Source organism: Oncorhynchus mykiss, chromosome 14 (assembly GCF_013265735.2).
Source record: "Oncorhynchus mykiss isolate Arlee chromosome 14, USDA_OmykA_1.1, whole genome shotgun sequence".
NCBI lineage: Eukaryota > Metazoa > Chordata > Actinopteri > Salmoniformes > Salmonidae > Oncorhynchus > Oncorhynchus mykiss.
In genome coordinates this window covers 42,548,089-42,570,736 of record NC_048578.1, presented here as the reverse complement: position 1 = coordinate 42,570,736, position 22,648 = coordinate 42,548,089, and the positions used below count along the sequence as shown (strand labels likewise).

The 22,648-nt window shown below is 41.9% G+C and overlaps 1 protein-coding gene across 3 annotated transcripts in view; it reads right to left on the bottom strand.

The window, feature by feature from the left end:
* LOC110510432 (plastin-3) overlaps positions 1 to 20,289 on the bottom strand; it is a 65,418-nt gene extending 45,129 nt beyond the window's left edge. For all 3 annotated transcript variants that reach the window (XR_005036022.1, XR_005036021.1, XM_036943589.1), the window contains exons 1-8: positions 20,163 to 20,289; positions 10,302 to 10,405; positions 6,589 to 6,740; positions 4,813 to 4,942; positions 3,120 to 3,255; positions 2,900 to 2,981; positions 1,055 to 1,220; positions 564 to 706 (exon numbers count right to left, since the gene is read on the bottom strand). Coding sequence is in view for 1 of the 3 variants with exons in the window: in XM_036943589.1 (XP_036799484.1) it covers positions 564 to 706; positions 1,055 to 1,220; positions 2,900 to 2,981; positions 3,120 to 3,255; positions 4,813 to 4,942; positions 6,589 to 6,740; positions 10,302 to 10,362 (870 nt within the window). In the remaining 2 variants the exon portion in view is untranslated. The remainder of the gene's footprint in view (positions 1 to 563; positions 707 to 1,054; positions 1,221 to 2,899; positions 2,982 to 3,119; positions 3,256 to 4,812; positions 4,943 to 6,588; positions 6,741 to 10,301; positions 10,406 to 20,162) is intronic.
* Positions 20,290 to 22,648: the final 2,359 nt, after the last annotated feature.

Genomic DNA, 22,648 nt, shown 5'->3' with positions numbered 1-22,648 from the left:
CTGAGTTTGAAGGTAGGCCTTGAAATACATCCACAGGTACACCTCCAATTGACTCAAATTATGTAAATTAGCCTAGGATCTTCTAAACCCATGACATCATTTTCTGGAATTTTCCAAGCTGTTTAAAGGCACAGTCAACTTAGTGTATGTAATCTTCTGACCCACTGGAATTGTGATACAGTGGATTATAAGTGAAATAATCTGTTACTTGTGTCATGCACAAAGTAGATGTCCTAACAGACATGCCAAAGCTATAGTTTGTTAACAAGACATTTGTGGAGTGGTTGAAAAACGAGTTTTAATGACTCCAACATAAGTGTTTGTAAACTTCCCGACATCAACTCTCTCTATATATATCTATATATATTTAATACGAGAGAGAGAGAGATAAAACTGGTCAGGGCAGGCAGTAAGGGAGATATTCTCTGGTATCATGTAACATACTGTTGAGAGCCTGCACTTTGACTAGTAGCATAAAGGAATTAGCAGGTTGGTGAATCAGATCATTTAAAGATGTTGAACTTGGGTTAGGATTGTGTTTAGGAAAAGAGGTCAGGGGTTACCTTGATGTCAGAGGAGAGGTTGTTGATCTTGCTGAAGCCAGCATTCTCTAGGTGAAAGTTAGCCCAGCGGAGAAGAAGCTCTTCAGGAGACAGCTTCATCAAATCCTCCAGACTCTCTCCCTCACGCAGCAACGCAGCTAGGGCTACACACACACCATACATACACACACCATACACACACACACACACACACACACACCATACATACCCACACACACACAATACACACACCATACACACACACACACACCATACATACCCACACACACACAATACACACACCATACACACACACGCACACACACACACACACACACACACACACACACACACACACACACACACACACACACACACACACAAAGAGACGTTAACACTACCCTACCTGTGTGTGTGTGTGTGTGTGTGTGTGTGTGTGTGTGTGTGTGTGTGTGTGTGTGTGTGTGTGTGTGTGTGTGTGTGTGTGTGTGTGTGTGTGTGTGTGTGTGTACCTTCGTTCCTACTGAGTTCTATATCAGCGAACAGCCCTATCTTGATGATTTGCCACAGCAGGCCCAGTACCAGATGTGGTTTCCCCTCTCTCAGATCCAGAGCTCCGATGTTCACTACATGACAACCAATAGCAGAGGCAGAATTCAGAGCCAGGTTGAGATTCTCCTGTAGGAGAAAGGAGTGAGAGAGAGAGAAAGAGAGCGAGAGAGAGAGAGAGAGAGAGAGAGAGAGAGAGAGAGAGAGAGAGGTCATGAGCAGATTCACTGAAATGTTCAGCATGTTTTTACAAAAAAATAAAAAAGATAGATTTAGAATTGGATACATCATAACCTTCACTTCAAATCAAAACACCAAACCGACAACCTGATTTTGGACAAAATGACCTGGAAGGATTCCTACTACCAAAGACTCTTATTCCCATACAGCAAATGATCTGGCAAACCAACGACCAGCAAAAGAAGCACAACAGAAACCTGAAAATACCATCCAACTTGGAACTGAGTGAGTAATGCTTAGCCTGAAACTACTTTTAAACCCAAGGAGAAAAAATCTATCACAACAATCAATTCTACTTTATAAGGACTGAATGTTAAGCTAAGGCTACCAAGCTTGCTAGGACATAAAAGATAAGGCTGCAATTAGCACTGAGGTGTGAAGTGAGAGGTGTCAAAACCCTTGAGCCCAACAAGGGCAGCAGAGTTTCCTCCCTCAGTCAGCGGCCCTGCTCCATGGCTCTCAATACGGTGCCCCTTGGATGTAAAAAATTAAAAAAGCTCGGAAAGACTACAAAAAGAAGCTCCTCATAGACAATCCAGAGACATGTTTTGCTGACGACTGCAAAAATGGTAACGTAAGAGACCATCCCCTGGTACAGTGCTATATTAACCAGACCATCCCCTGGTACAGTGCTATATTAACCAGACCATCCCCTGGTACAGTGCTATATTAACCAGACCATCCCCTGGTACAGTGCTATATTAACCAGACCATCCCCTGGCACAGTGTTATATTAACCAGACCATCCCCTGGTACAGTGCTATATTAACCAGACCATCCCCTGGTACAGTGCTATATTAACCAGACCATCCCCTGGTACAGTGTTATATTAACCAGACCATCCCCTGGTACAGTGCTATATTAACCAGACCATCCCCTGGCATGGCACAGTGCTATATTAACCAGACCATCCCCTGGTACAGTGTTATATTAACCAGACCATCCCCTGGCATAGTGCTATATTAACCAGACCATCCCCTGGCACAGTGCTATATTAACCAGACCATCCCCTGGCATGGCACAGTGCTATATTAACCAGACCATCCCCTGGCACAGTGCTATATTAACCAGACCATCCCCTGGTACAGTGCTATATTAACCAGACCATCCCCTGGCACAGTGCTATATTAACCAGACCATCCCCTGGTACAGTGCTATATTAACCAGACCATCCCCTGGTACAGTGCTATATTAACCAGACCATCCCCTGGCACAGTGCTATATTAACCAGACCATCCCCTGGCACAGTGCTATATTAACCAGACCATCCCCTGGTACAGTGCTATATTAACCAGACCATCCCCTGGCACAGTGCTATATTAACCAGACCATCCCCTGGCATGACACAGTACTATATTAACTAGACCATCCCCTGGTACAGTGCTATATTAACCAGACCATCCCCTGGCATGGCACAGTACTATATTAACTAGACCATCCCCTGGTACAGTGTTATATTAACCAGACCATCCCCTGGTACAGTGCTATATTAACCAGACCATCCCCTGGCACAGTGCTATATTTAGACCCACCTGTATGGTGAAGGGAGTTAGAGCTCTTAGACCCACCTGTATGGTGAAGGGAGTGAGCTTCTTCTTATTGATTGTTCTCTCATCAATGGTGTCTGGGACTGACAGGTTGATCATTTTACTGCAGGACAACAGGAGAGACAGACATTGCAGTCAACTGGTGGGGATGGTGATGTGTGGCACTTAATTGTTCCTGTAAGTTGCTGTGGATCAGAGCGTCTGCTAAGACGACAGAAAAACAATGTGTGTGTGTTCTCACCAGAGGATGATGCCGTCTCCTACAGCAGTGAACAAACTGTTGGGGGTGTTGGGGTTCATAGGGAGGACGTGTTTACAGTCAGGGTCCTTCTCCAGCGCTGCATTGATCCAGTTAACAAACGCATAACGCTCCTCCTCTACAAAACACAACCACACTGGGTTAATAACACAACCACACTGGGTTAATAACACAACCACACTGGGGGATAATAACACAACCACACTGGGTTAATAACACAACCACACTGGGGGTTAATAACACAACCACACTGGGGGTTAATAACACAACCACACTGGGTTAATAACACAACCACACTGGGGGATAATAACACAACCACACTGGGTTAATAACACAACCACACTGGGTTAATAACACAACCACACTGGGGGATAATAACACAACCACACTGGGTTAATAACACAACCACACTGGGTTAATAACACAACCACACAGGGTTAATAACACAACCACACTGGGGGTTAATAACACAACCACACTGGGGGTTAATAACACAACCACACTGGGTTAATAACACAACCACACTGGGGGATAATAACACAACCACACTGGGTTAATAACACAACCACACTGGGGGTTAATAACACAACCACACTGGGGGTTAATAACACAACCACACTGGGTTAATAACACAACCACACTGGGGGATAATAACACAACCACACTGGGTTAATAACACAACCACACTGGGTTAATAACACAACCACACTGGGGGATAATAACACAATCACACTGGGTTAATAACACAACCACACTGGGTTAATAACACAACCACACAGGGTTAATAACACAACCACACTGGGGGATAATAACACAACCACACTGGGTTAATAACACAACCACACTGGGTTAATAACACAACCACACTGGGGGATAATAACACAACCACACTGGGTTAATAACACAACCACACTGGGGGATAATAACACAACCACACGGGGTTAATAACACAACCACACTGGGGGTTAATAACACAACCACACTGGGGGTTAATAACACAACCACACTGGGTTAATAACACAACCACACTGGGGGATAATAACACAACCACACTGGGTTAATAACACAACCACACTGGGGGTTAATAACACAACCACACTGGGGGTTAATAACACAACCACACTGGATTAATAACACAACTACACTGGGTTAATAACACAACCACACTGGGTTAATAACACAACCACACTGGGTTAATAACACAACCACACTGGGGGTTAATAACACAACCACACTGGGTTAATAACACAACCACACTGGGGGTTAATAACACAACCACACTGGGTTAATAACACAACCACACTGGGGGTTAATAACACAACCACACTGGGGGTCAATAACATACACTGGGTTAATAACACAACATCACTGGGTTAATAACACAACCACACTGGGTTAATAACACAACCACACTGGGTTAATAACACAACCACTCTGGGTTAATAACACAACCACACTGGGGGTTAATAACACACACTGGGTTAATAACACAACCACACTGGGGGTTAATAACACAACCACACTGGGGGTTAATAACACAACCACACTGGGGGTTAATAACACAACCACACTGGGTTAATAACACAACCACACTGAGGGTTAATAACACAACCACGCTAGGGGTTAATAACACAACCACACTGGGGTTAATAACACACTAAGACGGCTGTGCTACCTGAGAATGAGTGTTGTGTTCCTTCACTGGACAGCTCACTGGTTCCTCCTATAGCCAGAATCCCCTCCTTCCTGTTGATGGCCTTCCGGAAGCTCTTAGCTATGTCATCACCCTTCAGCTCCTTGGCGATCTGTATAAACACATGTTATACATGTCACATGTCTGATAGGACGACCTCAACACTAGACCATGAGCCTGTCTCATGTCTGATAGGATGACCTCAACACTAGACCATGAGCCTGTCTCATGTCTGATAGGACGACCTCATCACCAGACCTTGAGCCTGTCTCATGTCTGATAGGACGACCTCATCACCTGACCGTGAGCCTGTCTCATGTCTGATAGGACGACCTCATCACCAGACCTTGAGCCTGTCTCATGTCTGATAGGACGACCTCATCACCTGACCATGAGCCTGTCTCATGTCTGATAGGACGGCCTCATTACCAGACCATGAGCCTGTCTCATGTCTGATAGGACGACCTCATCACCTGACCATGAGCCTGTCTCATGTCTGATAGGACGACCTCATCACCTGACCATGAGCCTGTCTCATGTCTGATAGGACGACCTCATCACCTGACCATGAGCCTGTCTCATGTCTGATAGGACGACCTCATCACCTGACCATGAGCCTGTCTCATGTCTGATAGGACGACCTCATCACCTGACCATGAGCCTGTCTCATGTCTGATAGGACGACCTCATCACCTGACCATGAGCCTGTCTCATGTCTGATAGATCCTCATGCTGTGGATCAGTAGGTAACGGAAGAGCTGAATCACCTTCTGTTTTACCTCTGTGGTCACCCTCCCTTCACATTTCTGTGGTCACCCTCCCTTCACATTTCTGTGGTCACCCTCTCCACATTTCTGTGGTCACCCTCTCCACATTTCTGTGGTCACCCTCTTCACATTTCTGTGGTCACCCTCTTCACATTTCTGTGGTCACCCTCCCTTCACATTTCTGTGGTCACTCTCTTCACATTTCTGTGGTCACCCTCCCTTCACATTTCTGTGGTCACTCTCTCTTCACATTTCTGTGGTCACCCTCCCTTCACATTTCTGTGGTCACCCTCTTCACATTTCTGTGGTCACCCTCTCTTCACATTTCTGTGGTCACCCTCTCTTCACATTTCTGTGGTCACCCTCTTCACATTTCTGTGGTCACTCTCTCTTCACATTTCTGTGGTCACCCTCTTCACATTTCTCACTGTCAATCGTGAATCATAATTCTTCCAGCTTTAAAGTTTAATATTCCATCTGCATAACAACCATTTGATTTCATCAGTTTGACGGGGATCTTCTTGAGTTATTCTGTGTATATTCAGTTCTGTTATTTTCAATAATATCATCAAATATTTCAGCTATGATCTAATTGGATTAAACCATCCCCATTCACCAGAGTAGAACAGAGACCGAAGAATTCTGCACATGCACAGAGGCTTCAGGACCTTAGCTGTCCGGAACAGGGATCCAGAAATGTTGGATCGGAAGCCACTCTCAAAAAACGAATGCAAATACAAACAAATGACTATAAGTCCTTCCCATGAACCCTGGCTGCTTGCAACACTGACAGCCTATAACACGTGTGTGTGTGTGTGTGTGTGTGTGTGTGGGTGTGTGTGTGTGTGTGTGTGTATGTGTGTGTGTGTGTGTGTGTGTGTATGTGTGTGTGTGTGTGTGTGTGTGTGTGTGTGTGTGTGTGTGTGTGTGTGTGTGTGTGTGTGTGTGTGTGTGTGTGTGTGTGTGTGTGTGTGTGTGTGTGTGGACTCACCGAGAGGAACTCGTCGAAGCTGATCTGGTTGTCTTTGTTGCGGTCCAGTTTTTTAATGATCTCTCTGACCTTGTATCCCGGCAACGGTAGATTAGCTTCTTTAAACAGGTCAGTCAGCTCCAAGTCACAGATAAAACCATTACTGTTAGTATCTGGAGAGAGAGGGGAGATAGGGAGGGAGAAGATAGGGAGGGAGGGAGAAAGGTAGGAGAGAGGGAGAGAGGGGGGAGAGAGGGAGAGGATGAGGGAGAGAGAGGGGGAGAGAGGGAGAGAGGGAGGGAGAGACAGAGAGGGGGGAGAGACAGAGGAGAGAGAGAAGAGGGAGAGAGGGAGAAAGGGAGAGAGGGAAAGCGGGGAGAGGGGGGAGAGGTGGAGGGAGGGAGGGAGGGAGGGAGGGAAACAGGGGAGAGAGGGAGGGAGAGAGGGAGGGAGAAAGGGGGGAGAGAGGGAGAGAGAGAGAGAAATGGAGAGAAAGGTGTGGAGAAAGAGAGAAAGCAATGAGCAGTTGTGTTGTTATGTACAGTTGAAGTCAGAAGTTTACATCCACTTATGTTGGAGTCATTAAAACTTGTTTTTCAACCACTCCACAAATGTCTTGTTAACAAACTATAGCTTTGGCAAGTCTGTTAGGACATCTACTTTGTGCATGACACAAGTAACAGATTATTTCACTTATAATCCACTGTATCACAATTCCAGTGGGTCAGAAGATTACATACACTAAATTGACTGTGCATTTAAACAGCTTTACGGCTATAGAAGCTTCTGATAGGCTAATTGACATCATTTTAGTCAATTGGAGGTGTACCTGTGGATAAATGTCAAGGCCTACCTTCAAACTCAGTGCCTCCTTGCTTGACATCATGGGAAAATCAAAAGAAATCAGCCAAGACATTAGAAAAAAAATTGTAGACCTCCACAAGTCTGGTTCATCCTTGGGAGCAATTTCCAAATGCCTGAAGGTACCACGTTCATCTGTACAAACAATAGTACGCAAGTATAAACACCATGGACCACTCAGCCATCATACCGCTCAGGAAGGAGACGCGTTCTGTCTCCTAGAGATGAACGTACTTTCGTGCGAAAAGTGCAAATCAGTCCCAGAAGAACAGCCAAAGACCCTGTGAAGATGCTGGAGGAAACATGTACAAAAGTATCTATATCCACACAGTAAAATGAGTCTTATATCGACAGAACCTGAAAGGCCGCTCAGCTCAGCAAGGAAGAAGCCACTGCTCCAAAACCGCCAGAAAAAAAGCCAGACTGCGGTTTGCAACTGCACATGGGGACAAAGATCGTACTTTTTGGAGAAATGTCCTCTGGTCTGATGAAAAAAATATATAACTGTTTGGCCATAATGACCATCGTTATGTTTGGAGGAAAAAGGGGGAGGCTTGCAAGCCGAAGAACACCATCCCAACCGTGAAGCACGGGGATGGCAGCATCATGTTGTGGGGGTGCTCAGCTGCAGGAGGGACTGGTGCACTTCACAAAATAGATGGCATCATGAGGTAGGAAAATTATGTGGATATATTGAAAAAACATCTCAAGACATCAGTCAGGAAGTTAAAGCTTGGTCGCAAATGGGTCTTCCAAATGGACAATGACCCCAAGCATACTTCCAAAGTTGTGGCAAAATGGCTTAAGGACAATAAAGTCAAGGTATTGAAGTGGCCATCACAAAGCCCTGACCTCAACCCTCTAGAAAGTTTGTGGGCAGAACTAAAAAAGCGTGTGCGAGCAAGGAGGCCTACAAACCTGACTCAGTTACACCAGCTCTGTTAGGAGGAATGGGCCAAGATTCACCCAACTTATTGTGGGAAGCTTGTGGAAGGCTACCTGAAACGTTTGACCCAAGTTAAACAATGTAAAGGCAATGCTACCAAATACTAATTGAGTGTATGAAAACTTCTGATCCACTGGGAATGTGATGAATGAAATCAAATCTGAAATTAATCATTCTCTCTACTATTATTCTGACATTTCACATTCTTAAAATAAAGTGGTGATCCTAACTGGCCTAAAACAGAAATTTTTTACTGGGATTAAATGTCAGTAATTGTGAAAAACTGAGTTTAAATGTATTTGGTTAATGTATGTAAACTTCTGACTTCAACTTTATATAACATTGTGATCAGAGGGAAGATTTGACAATCTTGTGATTTACTACAATCACAGACTGGATCACTTGCAGTCTGTTTCCATGAGGAAAACACCTCACACTGAATACACTGTATATGCACATATACATTGTACACTATCTATACAAAGGTATGACACCCCTTCAAATTAGTGGATTAAGCTATTTCAGCCACACCCGTTGCTGACAGGTGTATAAAATCGAACACACAGCCATGCAATCTCCATAGACAAAGATTGGCAGTAGAATCTCCTTACTGAAAAGCTCTGTGGCTTTCAACGTGGCACCGTCGTTGGATGCCACCTTTGCAACAAGTCAGTTCGTATAATTTCTTCCCTACTACAGCTTCCCCGGTCAACTGTAAGTGCTGTTATTGTAAAGTAGAAACGTCTAGGAGCAACAACGGCTCAGCCGCAAAGTGGCAGGCCACACAAGCTCACAGAACGGGACCACCGAGTGCTGAAGCGAGTAGCGCATAAAAATAATCTGTCAACACTCACTCCCGGGTTCCAACCTGCCACTGGAGGCAACGTCAGCAGAGGAACTGTTCGTCGGGAGCTTCATGAAATGGGTTTCCATGGCTGAGCAGCCGCACACAAGCCTAAGATCACCATGCCCAATGTCAAGCGTTGGCTGGAGTGGTGTAAAGCTCGCCGCCATTGGACTCTAGAGCAGTGGAAACGCGTTCTCTGGAGTGACGAATCACACTTCACCATCTGGCAGTTTGACAGACGAATCTGGGTTTAGCAGATGCCAGGGGAACGCTACCTGCCCCAATGCATAGTGCCAACTGTAAAGTTTGGTGGAGGAGACATAATGGTCTGAGGCTGTTTTTCATGTTTCGGGCCCCTTTGTTCCAGTGAAGGGAAATCTTAACGCGACAGCATACAATGACATTCTAGACGATTCTGTGCTTCCAACTTTGTGGCCACAGTTTGAGGAAGGCCTTTTCCTGTTTCAACATGACAATGCCGTGCACAAAGCCAGGTCCATACAGAAATGGTTTGTCAAGATCGGTGTGGAAGAACTTGACTGGCCTGCACAGAGCCCTGACCTCAACACCATCAAACACCTTTGGAATGAATTGGAACGCCGACTGCGAGCCAGACCTAATCACCCTCAACATCAGTGCCCGACCTCACTAATGCTCTTGTGGCTGAATGGAATCAAGTCACTGCAGCAATGTTCCAACATCTAGTGGAAAGCCTTTCCAGAAGAGTGGAGGCTGTTATAGCAGCAATGTTCCAACATCTAGTGGAAAGCCTTCCCAGAAGAGTGGAGGCTGTTATAGCAGGAATGTTCCAACATCTAGTGGAAAGCCTTCCCAGAAGAGTGGAGGCTGTTATAGCAGCAATGTTCCAACATCTAGTGGAAAGCCTTCCCAGAAGAGTGGAGGCTGTTATAGCAGCAATGTTCCAACATCTAGTGGAAAGCCTTTCCAGAAGAGTGGAGGCTGCTATAGCAGCAAAGGGGGGGGACCAACTCCATTTTAATGGCCATGATATTGGAATGAGATGTTCGACAAACAGGTGTCCACATACTTTCGGTCATGTTGTGTATTGAATGCACTCACCAACTTTCTGGAAGGCCTCTCTGAGCTCCTCCATCTCATCTTTAGGTATCTTTCCCGCCATCTTTAGTTTCTACCAGAGAAACACTCCTCTGATCACACTGAGTCTGGAGAGCAGGAGAGAGGGAGAGAGAAAATGAGAGAAGAGAGAGGGGGGTTATAGAGCGTGGGGGATGATGAAAGGAAAAGAGAGCGAGTGAACAATGTAAAGCACCATATAATGCATGCAGAGCAGAATTAGGCCGATACCCGCTAATTATCAAAATCCAGAAAAGAGACGTTCAATTCTGAAACCACCTAAAGGAAAGCGATTCCCAAACCTTAATTAACAAAAAAACTGAGTAAACTAGAATGCTATTTGGCCCTAAACAGAGAGTACACCGTGGCAGAATACCTGACCACGGTGACTGACCCAAACTTAAGGAAAGCTTTGACTATATACAGACTCAGTGAGCATTGCCTTGCTATTGAGAAAAGCCGCCGTAGGCAGACATGGCTCTCAAGAGAAGACAGGATATTTGCACACTGCCCACAAAATGAGGTGGAAACTGAGCTGCACTTCCTAACCTCCTGCCAGATGTATGACCATATTAGAGAGACATATTTCCCTCAGATTACCCAGATCCACAAACAATTAAAAGATAAACTCACATATCTATTTGGTGAAATACCACAGTGTGCAATCATTACAGCAAGATTTGTGACCTGTTGCCACAAGAAAAGTGAAAACCTATATTTATGTTGATTTATTTTCCCCTTTGTACTTGTAACTATTTGCACATTTTTTTATTTTATTTCACCTTTATTTAACCAGGTAGGCTAGTTGAGAACAAGTTCTTATTTATAACTGATACCTGGCCAAGATAAGGCATAGCAGTGTGAACAGACAACACAGAGTTACACATGGAGTAAACAATTAACAAGTCAATAACACAGTAGAAAAAAGGGGAGTCTATATACATTGTGTGCAAAAGGCATGAGAAGGTAGGCGAATAATTACAATTATGCAGATTAACACTGGAGTGATAAATGATCAGATGGTTATGTACAGGTAGAGATATTGGTGTGCAAAAGAGCAGAAAAATAAATAAATAAAAACAGTATGGGGATGAGGTAGGTGAAAATGGGTGGGCTATTTACCAATAGACTATGTACAGCTGCAGAGATCGGTTAGCTGCTCAGATAGCAGATGTTTGAAGTTGGTGAGGGAGATAAAAGTCTCCAACTTCAGCGATTTTTGCAATTCGTTCCAGTCACAGGCAGCAGAGAACTGGAACGAAAGGCGGCCAAATGAGGTGTTGGCTTTAGGGATGATCAGTGAGATACACCTGCTGGAGCGCGTGCTACGGATGGGTGTTGCCATCGTAACCAGTGAACTGAGATAAGGCGGAGCTTTACCTAGCATGGACTTGTAGATGACCTGGAGCCAGTGGGTCTGGCGACGAATATGTAGCGAGGGCCAGCCGACTAGAGCATACAAGTCGCAGTGGTGGGTGGTATAAGGTGCTTTAGTGACAAAACGGATGGCACTGTGATAAACTGCATCCAGTTTGCTGAGTAGAGTGTTGGAAGCAATTTTGTAGATGACATCGCCGAAGTCGAGGATCGGTAGGATAGTCAGTTTTACTAGGGTAAGTTTGGCGGCGTGAGTGAAGGAGGCTTTGTTGCGGAATAGAAAGCCGACTCTTGATTTGATTTTCGATTGGAGATGTTTGATATGGGTCTGGAAGGAGAGTTTAGAGTCTAGCCAGACACCTAGGTACTTATAGATGTCCACATATTCAAGGTCGGAACCATCCAGGGTGGTGATGCTGGTCAGGCGTGCGGGTGCAGGCAGCGAACGGTTGAAAAGCATGCATTTGGTTTTACTAGCGTTTAAGAGCAGTTGGAGGCCACGGAAGGAGTGCTGTATGGCATTGAAGCTCGTTTGGAGGTTAGATAGCACAGTGTCCAAGGACGGGCCGGAAGTATATAGAATGGTGTCGTCTGCGTAGAGGTGGGTCAGGGAATCGCCCGCAGCATGAGAAACATCATTGATATATACAGAGAAAAGAGTCGGCCCGAGAATTGAACCCTGTGGCACCCCCATAGAGACTGCCAGAGGACCGGACAGAATGCCCTCCGATTTGACACACTGAACTCTGTCTGCAAAGTAATTGGTGAACCAGGCAAGGCAGTCATCCGAAAAACCGAGGCTACTGAGTCTGCCAATAAGAATACGGTGATTGACAGAGTCGAAAGCCTTGGCAAGGTCTATGAAGACGGCTGCACAGTACTGTCTTTTATCGATGGCGGTTATGATATCGTTTAGTACCTTGAGCGTGGCTGAGGTACACCCGTGACCGGCTCGGAAACCAGATTGCACAGCGGAGAAGGTACGGTGGGATTCGAGATGGTCAGTGACCTGTTTGTTGACAACACTGTGTACATATATAGTTACATTTGAAATGTCTTTATTCTTTTGGAGCTTTTGTGAGCGTAATGTTTACTACATTTGTGTACAGAATATGAGAGACATTTTTGTGCGTACAGAACATTTCGGGGATCTTTTGTATTGGCAAAGGAGAAATGCTCACTAACACCGAGGTAAACAAATGTGAGAGATATAAAACTTTTGTTCGTATGGAACATTTCAGGGATCTTTTATTTCAGCTCATGCAACATGGGACCAACACTTTACATGTTGAGTTTATATTTTTGTTCAGTATATGTAAATTATTTTCATAAAGTTACATTTTAATGATAGCATTCAACCATATAATAATTTGGTAAACGCCACAGGCCTTTAAAAATGAAAGAATTCAACAACCATGTCTCTGTCACTAACAAATACAGTCATGGATGGTGACTCTACAATTCACTTGAAAAGAAATGGAAATATGGCATCACAGTGTTAAAACTACACACCAAATGACTTCCTGTACAGTGTATGTGTTTAACACTAATAGGAGTTAACTCTAGACCAAAACTAGTGTTGCACTGCATTAACCCCTTCCACGGCCTTTATGTTTTCAACATACTTGATACACACGATTACATTTTGCATGTTCAACTACACAGTAATAAAAACTGAAAAACATCTTCAAGGCCATCAGACTGTTAAATAACCATCACTAACTCAGAGAGGCTGCTGCCATACATACAGACTTTAAATCATTGGCCACTTTAATAAATGGAACACTAGTCACTTTAATAATATTTATCCTGCATTACTCATCTCATATGTATTCTATACTATCTATTTCATCTTAAACTATGTCACTCCGACATTTTTAGTTAAGCACGTCAGTAAAGAACAAATTCTTATTTTACAATGACAACCTACCGAGGAACAGTGGGTTAACTGCCTTGTTCAGGGGCAGAAGAACAGATATTTACCTTGTCAGTTCGGGGATTTGATCCAGCAACCTTTCAGTTACTGGCCTAATGCTCTAACCACTGGGCTACCCCACATCGCTCACCCATTTATTTATATTTATATATTCTTATTCCATTATTTTACTTAGATTTGTGTGTATTAGGTAGTTGTTGGGGAATTGTTAGATTACTTGTTAGATATTACTGCACTGTCGGAACTAGAAGCACAAGGATTTCGCTACACTCGCATTAACATCTGCTAACCATGTGTATGTGACCATTAACATCTGCTAACCATGTGTATGTGACCATTAACATCTGCTAACCATGTGTATGTGACCAATAACATCTGCTAACCATGTGACCAATAACATCTGATAACCATGTGAATGTGACCATTAACATCTGCTAACCATGTGACCAATAACATCTGCTAACCATGTGTATGTGACCATTAACATCTGCTAACCATGTGACCAATAACATCTGATAACCATGTGTATATGACCAATAACATCTGATTTGAACATATCCTCCAATGGGATTTCAACAAGTTCTTGGCTCATTGCATTCCATGTCTGTGTCAATTACCAGTTCATCAGACTATTCTCTCATCATTGATTTAATTTACTTATTTTAGCAATTTGAGATTTTTCATTGTAGTTATCTAATATTGGTGAGGCATGTTACTTCTTAATCACTATGATAAATAAAATGGTTTTCTTGAGTGTACTTTTAAAAGAGATTTACTTTGAAGTGCAAAAATCAGTCACCGATCCAGACATAGAGGATAGCAGGAAGATTCGAATGCTGTGAACCAACAGGTTGTGAGTTCAAATCCCACGTGAGGACATGTTGAATATTAATTGCTGTGTAAATGAACATGCACAATGTCAACGTGTGTTAAATATGTACTGTCGGTTAAAAATATTAGATGCTAAAAGCACTGTGTTTGTAACTAATTCCAGAGCCTTTTTTAAAAAGTAAGTTACAATAATTTCTAGTTGAATGAACATATGAGACAATTTGAGCAAACACATCCTTTAAGTTGACTGAATTTCTTCAAACATTGGAGCTAAATGTTGACCAACTAAAAAAGTTGAGAAAAACAACAAAAAAGTTTGTGGAACCAGTTACTGAATCATATTTAGTTGAAACAAATAGATTTTATTTTTTAAAGTGTGGATCGAAAGAACACTGTTACAGGCAAGTGTAATGTAGTGGTACTTTAACACTCAAAATGTAACAATATAATCAACTACTTTATACACTCTGTAGAGTGTGGCCATGTGTAGTATTATAGTTTTAAGTATTATAGTATTAAGTATTATAGTATTAAAATATTATAGTATTAAGTATTATAGTATTAAAATATTATAGTATTATAGTATTAAGTATTATAGTATTATAGTATTAAAATATTATAGTATTAAGTATTATAGTATTAAGTATTCTAGTATTATAGTATCAATTATTATAGTATTAGGTATTATAGTATTATAGTATTCAAATATTATAGTATCAAAATATTTTAGGATTATAGTATTATAGTAGTAAAATATTATAGGATTATAGTATTAAGTATTATAGTATTAAGTATTAAAGTATTAAAATATTATAGTATTAAGTATTATAGTATTACAGTATTAAAATATTATAGTATTAAGTATTATAGTATTGTAGTATTAAAATATTATAGTATTATAGTATTAAGTATTATAGTATTATGGTAATAAAATATTATAGTATTAAAATATTATAGTATTATAGTATTAAGTATTATAGTATTAAGTAGTATAGTATTATAGTATTAATTATTATAGTATTATAGTATTAAAATAGTATAGTATTATAGTATTAAAATATTTTAGTATTATAGTATTAAAATATTATAGTATTACGTATTATAGTATTACAATATTATAGTATTACGTATTATAGTATTAAGTATTATAGTATTAAAATATTCTAGTATTCTAGTATTAAGTATAATGGTATTAAAATATTATAGTATTACAATATTTTAGTATTAAGTATTATAGTATTACAGTATTAAAATATTATAGTATTATAGTATTAAGTATTATAGTATTAAAATATTATAGTATTATAGTATTAAGTATTATAATATTATAGTATTAAACTATTATAGTATTATAGAATTACAATATTATAGTATTATAGTATGAAAATATTAGAGTAAGATAGTATTAACATATTATAATAGTATAGTATTAAAGTATTATATTATTAAGTATTAACGTATTAATGTATTATAGTATTAAAGTATTATAGTATTATAGTATTATAGTATCAAAGTATTATAGTATTAAGTATTGAGTATTATAGTATTATGTATTATAGTATTAAGTATTATAGCATTATAGTATCAATTATTATATTATTAAGTATTATAGTATTATAGTATTAAAATATTATAGGATTATAGTATTAAGTATTATAGTATTAAGTACTTCAGTAAAAATACTTTAAAGAACTACGTCATTTTTCTGGGTATCTGGCCTTTACTATTTATATTTTTGACAACTTCTACTTTACCTTCACTACATTCCTGAAGAAAACATTGGACATTGTCCCTGACACCCAAATGTACCTGTTACATTTTGAATGCTTAGCAGGACAGGAAAATGGTCAAATTCACTTATCAAGAGAACATCCCTGGTCATCCCTACTGCCTCTGATCTGGAGGACTCACTAAACAGAGAACATCCCTGGTCATCCCTACTGCCTCTGATCTGGAGGACTCACTAAACAGAGAACATCCCTGGTCATCCCTACTGCCTCTGATCTGATGAGACTCACTAAACAGAGAACATCCCTGGTCATCCCTACTGCCTCTGATCTGGAGGACTCACTAAACAGAGAACATCCCTGGTCATCCCTACTGCCTCTGATCTGGAGGACTCAATAAACAGAGAACATCCCTGGTCATCCCTACTGCCTCTGATCTGGAGGACTCACTAAACAGAGAACATCCCTGGTCATCCCTACTGCCTCTGATCTGGAGGACTCAATAAACAGAGAACATCCCTGGTCATCCCTACTGCCTCTGATCTGGAGTACTCACTAAACAGAGAACATCCCTGGTCATCCCTACTGCCTCTGATCTGGCAGACTCACTAAACAGAGAACATCCCTGGTCATCCCTGCTGCCTCTGATCTGGAGGACTCACTAAACAGAGAACATCCCTGGTCATCCCTACTGCATCTGATCTGGAGGACTCACTAAACAGAGAACATCCCTGGTCATCCCTACTGCATCTAATCTGGAGGACTCACTAAACAGAGAACATCCCTGGTCATCCCTACTGCCTCTGATCTGGAGGACTCACTAAACAGAGAACATCCCTGGTCATCCCTACTGCCTCTGATCTGGAGGACTCACTAAACAGAGAACATCCCTGGTCATCCCTACTGCCTCTGATCTGGAGGACTCACTAAACAGAGAACATCCCTGGTCATCCCTACTGCCTCTGATCTGGAGGACTCACTAAACAGAGAACATCCCTGGTCATCCCTACTGCCTCTGATCTGGAGGACTCACTAAACAGAGAACATCCCTGGTCATCCCTACTGCCTCTGATCTGGAGGACTCACTAAACAGAGAACATCCCTGGTCGTCCCTACTGCCTCTGATCTGGAGGACTCACTAAACAGAGAACATCCCTGGTCATCCCTACTGCCTCTGATCTGGAGGACTCACTAAACAGAGAACATCCCTGGTCGTCCCTACTGCCTCTGATCTGGAGGACTCACTAAACAGAGAACATCCCTGGTCATCCCTACTGCCTCTGATCTGGAGGACTCACTAAACAGAGAACATCCCTGGTCATCCCTACTGCCTCTAATCTGGAGGACTCACAAAACAGAGAACATCCCTGGTCGTCCCTACTGCCTCTGATCTGGAGGACTCACTAAACAGAGAACATCCCTGGTCATCCCTACTGCCTCTGATCTGGAGGACTCACTAAACAGAGAACATCCCTGGTCGTCCCTACTGCCTCTGATCTGGAGGACTCACTAAACAGAGAACATCCCTGGTCATCCCTACTGCCTCTGATCTGGAGGACTCACTAAACAGAGAACATCCCTGGTCATCCCTACTGCCTCTGATCTGGAGGACTCACTAAACCGAGAACATCCCTGGTCATCCCTACTGCCTCTGATCTGGAGGACTCACTAAACACAAATGATTTGTTTGTAAATGATGTCGGAGTGTTGGAGTGTCCCTGGATTTCAGTAAAGTAAAAAAACAAGAAAATGGTGCTGTCTGGTTTGCTTAATATAGGGATTTTTTTATATTATTTATACTTTTACTTTTGATACTTAAGAATATTTTAAACCAAATACTTTTAGACTTTTACTCAAGTAGTATTACACTGGGTGACTTTTACTTGAGTCATTTTCTATGAAGGTATCTTTACTTTTACTACAGTAGGACAGTTGGGTACTTCTTCCACCACTGGTCCCGAGGCCTCGCCAGGTATGGGCTGAACCAGGGGGAAGTGATGCTCGCTAAGCAAGCAGCATGACATCATTTAAACTAGCATGCTACCAGATACCAATAGACTTCCAGTCCTTTTGAAATTACCTCTAAATTCCTTCAAACTGGACACAAAGACATACAAATTCTATCCACAAGTCCATTTGACTCTGGGGAAGTAGATAAAGGGACTCATTGCCAAAATCCTGAAGTATCCCTTTAAACACTGCAAAATGTGTAAAACTGTGTAGAGATTGGCAGCAGTCCAACATCCCCTAGAACGTCAAGTTCTCTCGGAGAAGGGTTACAGTTAGGAATGTGTCCTTGGTTCTGCTGACTCACCGGCTGTCTGTTTCAGGAGCAGCACTAGCTGTAGTAGCAGCCTGGATCCCTTAGAGGGAACACTCACACACATCCACACACATACACCCACACACAGACACAACAAAGTTGCAGCCAGAGGGGTTGAGTTGCATCACAACCAAATTCAGGCTTTTTTACTGAAGAATGTTTTCATTTCATATGATTGTGTTTTACTTTTCATGTAATGTGTAAGTGATGTATAATAGTAATGCATCTAATGAATGGATTACCAGGGAGATGCCCTCGCTCTGAAAGGTGCCAAGAGAAATACATTTAGCTGTAGGCTGTGTCTCATTGATCATTGTTTTCCAAACTGGGAATGTTTTGGCTTTAGGCTATATTTCACTAACCAGGAAAGAATGGACAATGGGGACTAATGATAACAAATAAAACAGAGAGAGAGAGAGAGAGAGAGAGAGTAAGGGAGAGAGAGAGTAAGAGAGTAAGAGAGAGAGAGACAGACAGGGTAAGGGAGAGAGAGAGAGTAAAGGAGAGAGAGAGAGAGAGAGTAGGGGAGAGAGAGAGAGTAAGGGAGAGACGGAGAGAGAGAGACAGAATGAGACAGACAGAGAGAGAGTAAGAGAGAGAGAGAGAGAGAGAGAGACAGAATGAGACAGACAGAGAGAGAGTAAGAGAGAGAGAGAGAGAGAGAGAGACAGACAGAGTAAGGGAGAGAGAGAGAGTAAGGGAGAGAGAGAGAGAGTAAGGGAGAGAGAGAGAGTAAGGGAGAGATGGAGAGAGAGAGAGAGAGAAAGAGAGAGAGAGAGACAGAGACAGAGAGAAACAGAGAGAGTAGGGGAGCATATGACTGCTCCTCATGGCAGAGCATCCACAGACAATACGTCATTCATTCCCCACATTGTCATTGACCACGCGCTGTCCTCCCTGTCTGTCTGTCCTGCAGACGGATCATATCCTTCTCTCTCTGTAGGCTAGAATACAGACTGATACACTGCCTGCCGAGCAACTGAACATCTGCTGTTACGGCTGTTATGTCTAATGTAATGTTGTGTATCATCTAGCCCTTTGTTGGTGAAACAACACACGTTTTTATGAAACACCCGGTTTTATGAAACAACACACAGTTTTATGAAACAACACACGGTTTTATGAAACAACACACGGTTTTATGAAACAACACACAGTTTTATGAAACAACACACGGTTTTATGAAAGTTATGATGGGATATAAGAACCGTGCAAGGACAATTCACTTAGTTCCATGGGAAAATATCCCAGTATTAGGGAAGCAGGAAGGAACAATTATTTCTACTGGATGGTACAATTGTGTCCACAACAGGTTAACACACACACGCCTCATTTGTAATAACCTAACCTTGATATGCTACACTGGTAAACTGTAAACTAAAATACCAAAGTAATAACGCGATGTTCTGGACAGTGGACAATAAGGTTCATTTTGTGTAACTTCGGATTTTCCTTAACAATATGTATTATTTAGCCTACATTCGGGGTAATGGAAGACTGCGTGTCTAGTTTAGCCTACCTTTGAAAGCAAATCGAGAGAATGAATGCTGGCAACTCAGATTACACCTTCAAACAGATACCCTAACCAAACACAACATTAGTGAGTTGGATAGATCCTTCAGTCAATAGAATAGAATAAATCAGTCACTTACTTTCTCTCCACCAATGTGTCAATCTGGATGCCTGTCGTCCTGCACCGCTGCCTGTTGCCCTGCACTGCAACCACATCCCTGGTCCCACTCCCTGCTCCCGGTCCGCCCACTGCTGCCCCAGGATCGCCCACTCGTCCGCCTATTGGCCAGCCTCCATGGGATCAATTCAAATTCAATTCAAAGTGCTTCATTGTCATGGGAAACGGGTTTACATTGGCAAAGTAAGTGAAATAAAAGTGAGAAGACACATCAACAAAACCGATTCGAATTAAACAGTAAATATTGCACTCAAAAAGATAAAGACATTTCCGGTGAAATATAATCAACTATGTCTAGTGTGTAAGTAATGTGCAAATAGTTGTAGCATAAATAGTAGATAAAGGTAAATAAACACATTTCATGATCCCAGACCTCACAACCACATAGGGCAATGGGTGTTTTTAGTCAGATCCTAATTGGGTTGTTGAGTTTTGATGGCGTAGAAGGCGCTTCTTGCCTTGTCTCTCAGATTGTTCACATCCTTGTGGAAGTTACCTGTGGTGTTGATGTTTAGGCCGAGGTAGGTGTAATTTTTTGTGTGCTCTAGGGCAACGGTGTCTAGGTGGAGTTTATATTTGTTGTCTTGGCTACTGGACCTTTTTAGGAACACCATTATTTTTTGTCTTGAGTCAGGACCCAAGTCTGACAGAATCTGTGCAGAGCTACAGTGCCTTCAGAAAGCATTCATACCCCTTGATTTATTCCATATTTTGTTTAGTTACAGCCTGCACTCAATATTGATTAAATATATATATTTTTTATCTCACCCATCAAGGACATCAAGGACAACAACCACCCAAGCCACTGCCTGTTCACCCCGCTATCATCCAGAAGGTGAGGTCAGTACAGGTGCATCAAAGCAGGGACCGAGAGACTGAAAAACAGCTTCTGTCTCAAGGCCATCAGACTGTTAAACAGCCATCATTAATATTGAGTGGCTGCTGCCAACATACTGACTCAACTCCAGCCACTTTAATAATGAAAAAATGTATGTAATAAATGTCACTAGCCGCTTTAAACAATGCCACTTTATATAATGTTTACATACCCTACATTACTCATCTCATATGTGCATACTGTACTCTATACCATCTACTGCATCTTCCCTATGCCGTTCTGTACCATCACTCATTCATATATTTTTAGGTTCATATTATCATTAATTCCTTTACACTTGTGTGTATAAGGTAGTTGTTGTGAAATTGTTAGGTTAGATTACTTGTTAGATATTACTGCTTCTTCGGAACTAGAAGGACAAGCATTTCGCTACGCTTGCATTAACATCTGCTAACCATGTGTATGTGACCATTAACATCTGCTAACCATGTGTATGTGGCAAATACAATTTGATATGATTTGATTGATGAGGTGGAATGCATTTCAATTAAAACCTCTTAAGGATTTGTCCCTTTTTTTCCCCATTTTTGTCTAAAATCTAACTGCTTGTAGCTCAGGAACTGAAGCAAGGATATTCATATTCCTGGTACCATTTGAAAGGAAACACTTTGAAGTTTGTGGAAATGTGAAAGGAACATAGGAGAATATAACACATTCGATTTGGTTAAAGATAATACAAAAAAAAAAAAAAACTGTTTTTATTGTATTTTTGTGTACCATCATCTTTGAAATGCAAGAGAAAGGCCATAATGTATTATTCCAGCCCAGGTGCAATTTAGATTTTGGCCACTAGATGGCAACAGTTAATGTGCAACGTTTTAGACTGATCCAATGAACCATTGCATTTCTGTTCAAAATGTTGTATCAAGACTGCCCAAATGTGCCTAATTGATTTATAATAATTTTTCAAATTCAAAACTGTGCACTCTCCTCAAACAATAGAATGGTATTATTTGAACTTGAAATGAAAATACTTTATTTCAAAATTAGAAATGTGTAACATCTGAAAATGTAGCTAGCTAGACTAACTTTACTAACTTACCTCCTGGTTCATCACTTCCTGGTTCATCACCTCCCCGGCCTGGTTAATCATTTCCTGGTTCATCACCTCCTGGTTCATCACCTCCTGGTTCATCACCTCCTGGTTCATCACCTCCCCAGCCTGGTTAATCATTTCCTGGTTCATCACCTCCTGGTTAATCATTTGCTGGTTCATCACCTCCTGGTTAATCATCTCCTGGTTAATCATCTCCTGGTTCATCACCTCCTGGTTAATCATCTCCTGGTTCATCACCTCCTGGTTTATCATCTCCCTGGCCTGGTTCATCACCTCCTGGTTTATCATCTCCCTGGCCTGGTTCATCACCTCCTGGTTTATCATCTCCCTGTCCTGGTTCATCACCTCCTGGTTAATCATCTCCTGGTTAATCATTTCCTGGTTCATCATCTCCTGGTTTATCATCTCCCTGGCCTGGTTCATCACCTCCTGGTTTATCATCTCCCTGGCCTGGTTCATCACCTCCTGGTTCATCACCTCCTTGTTCATTGCC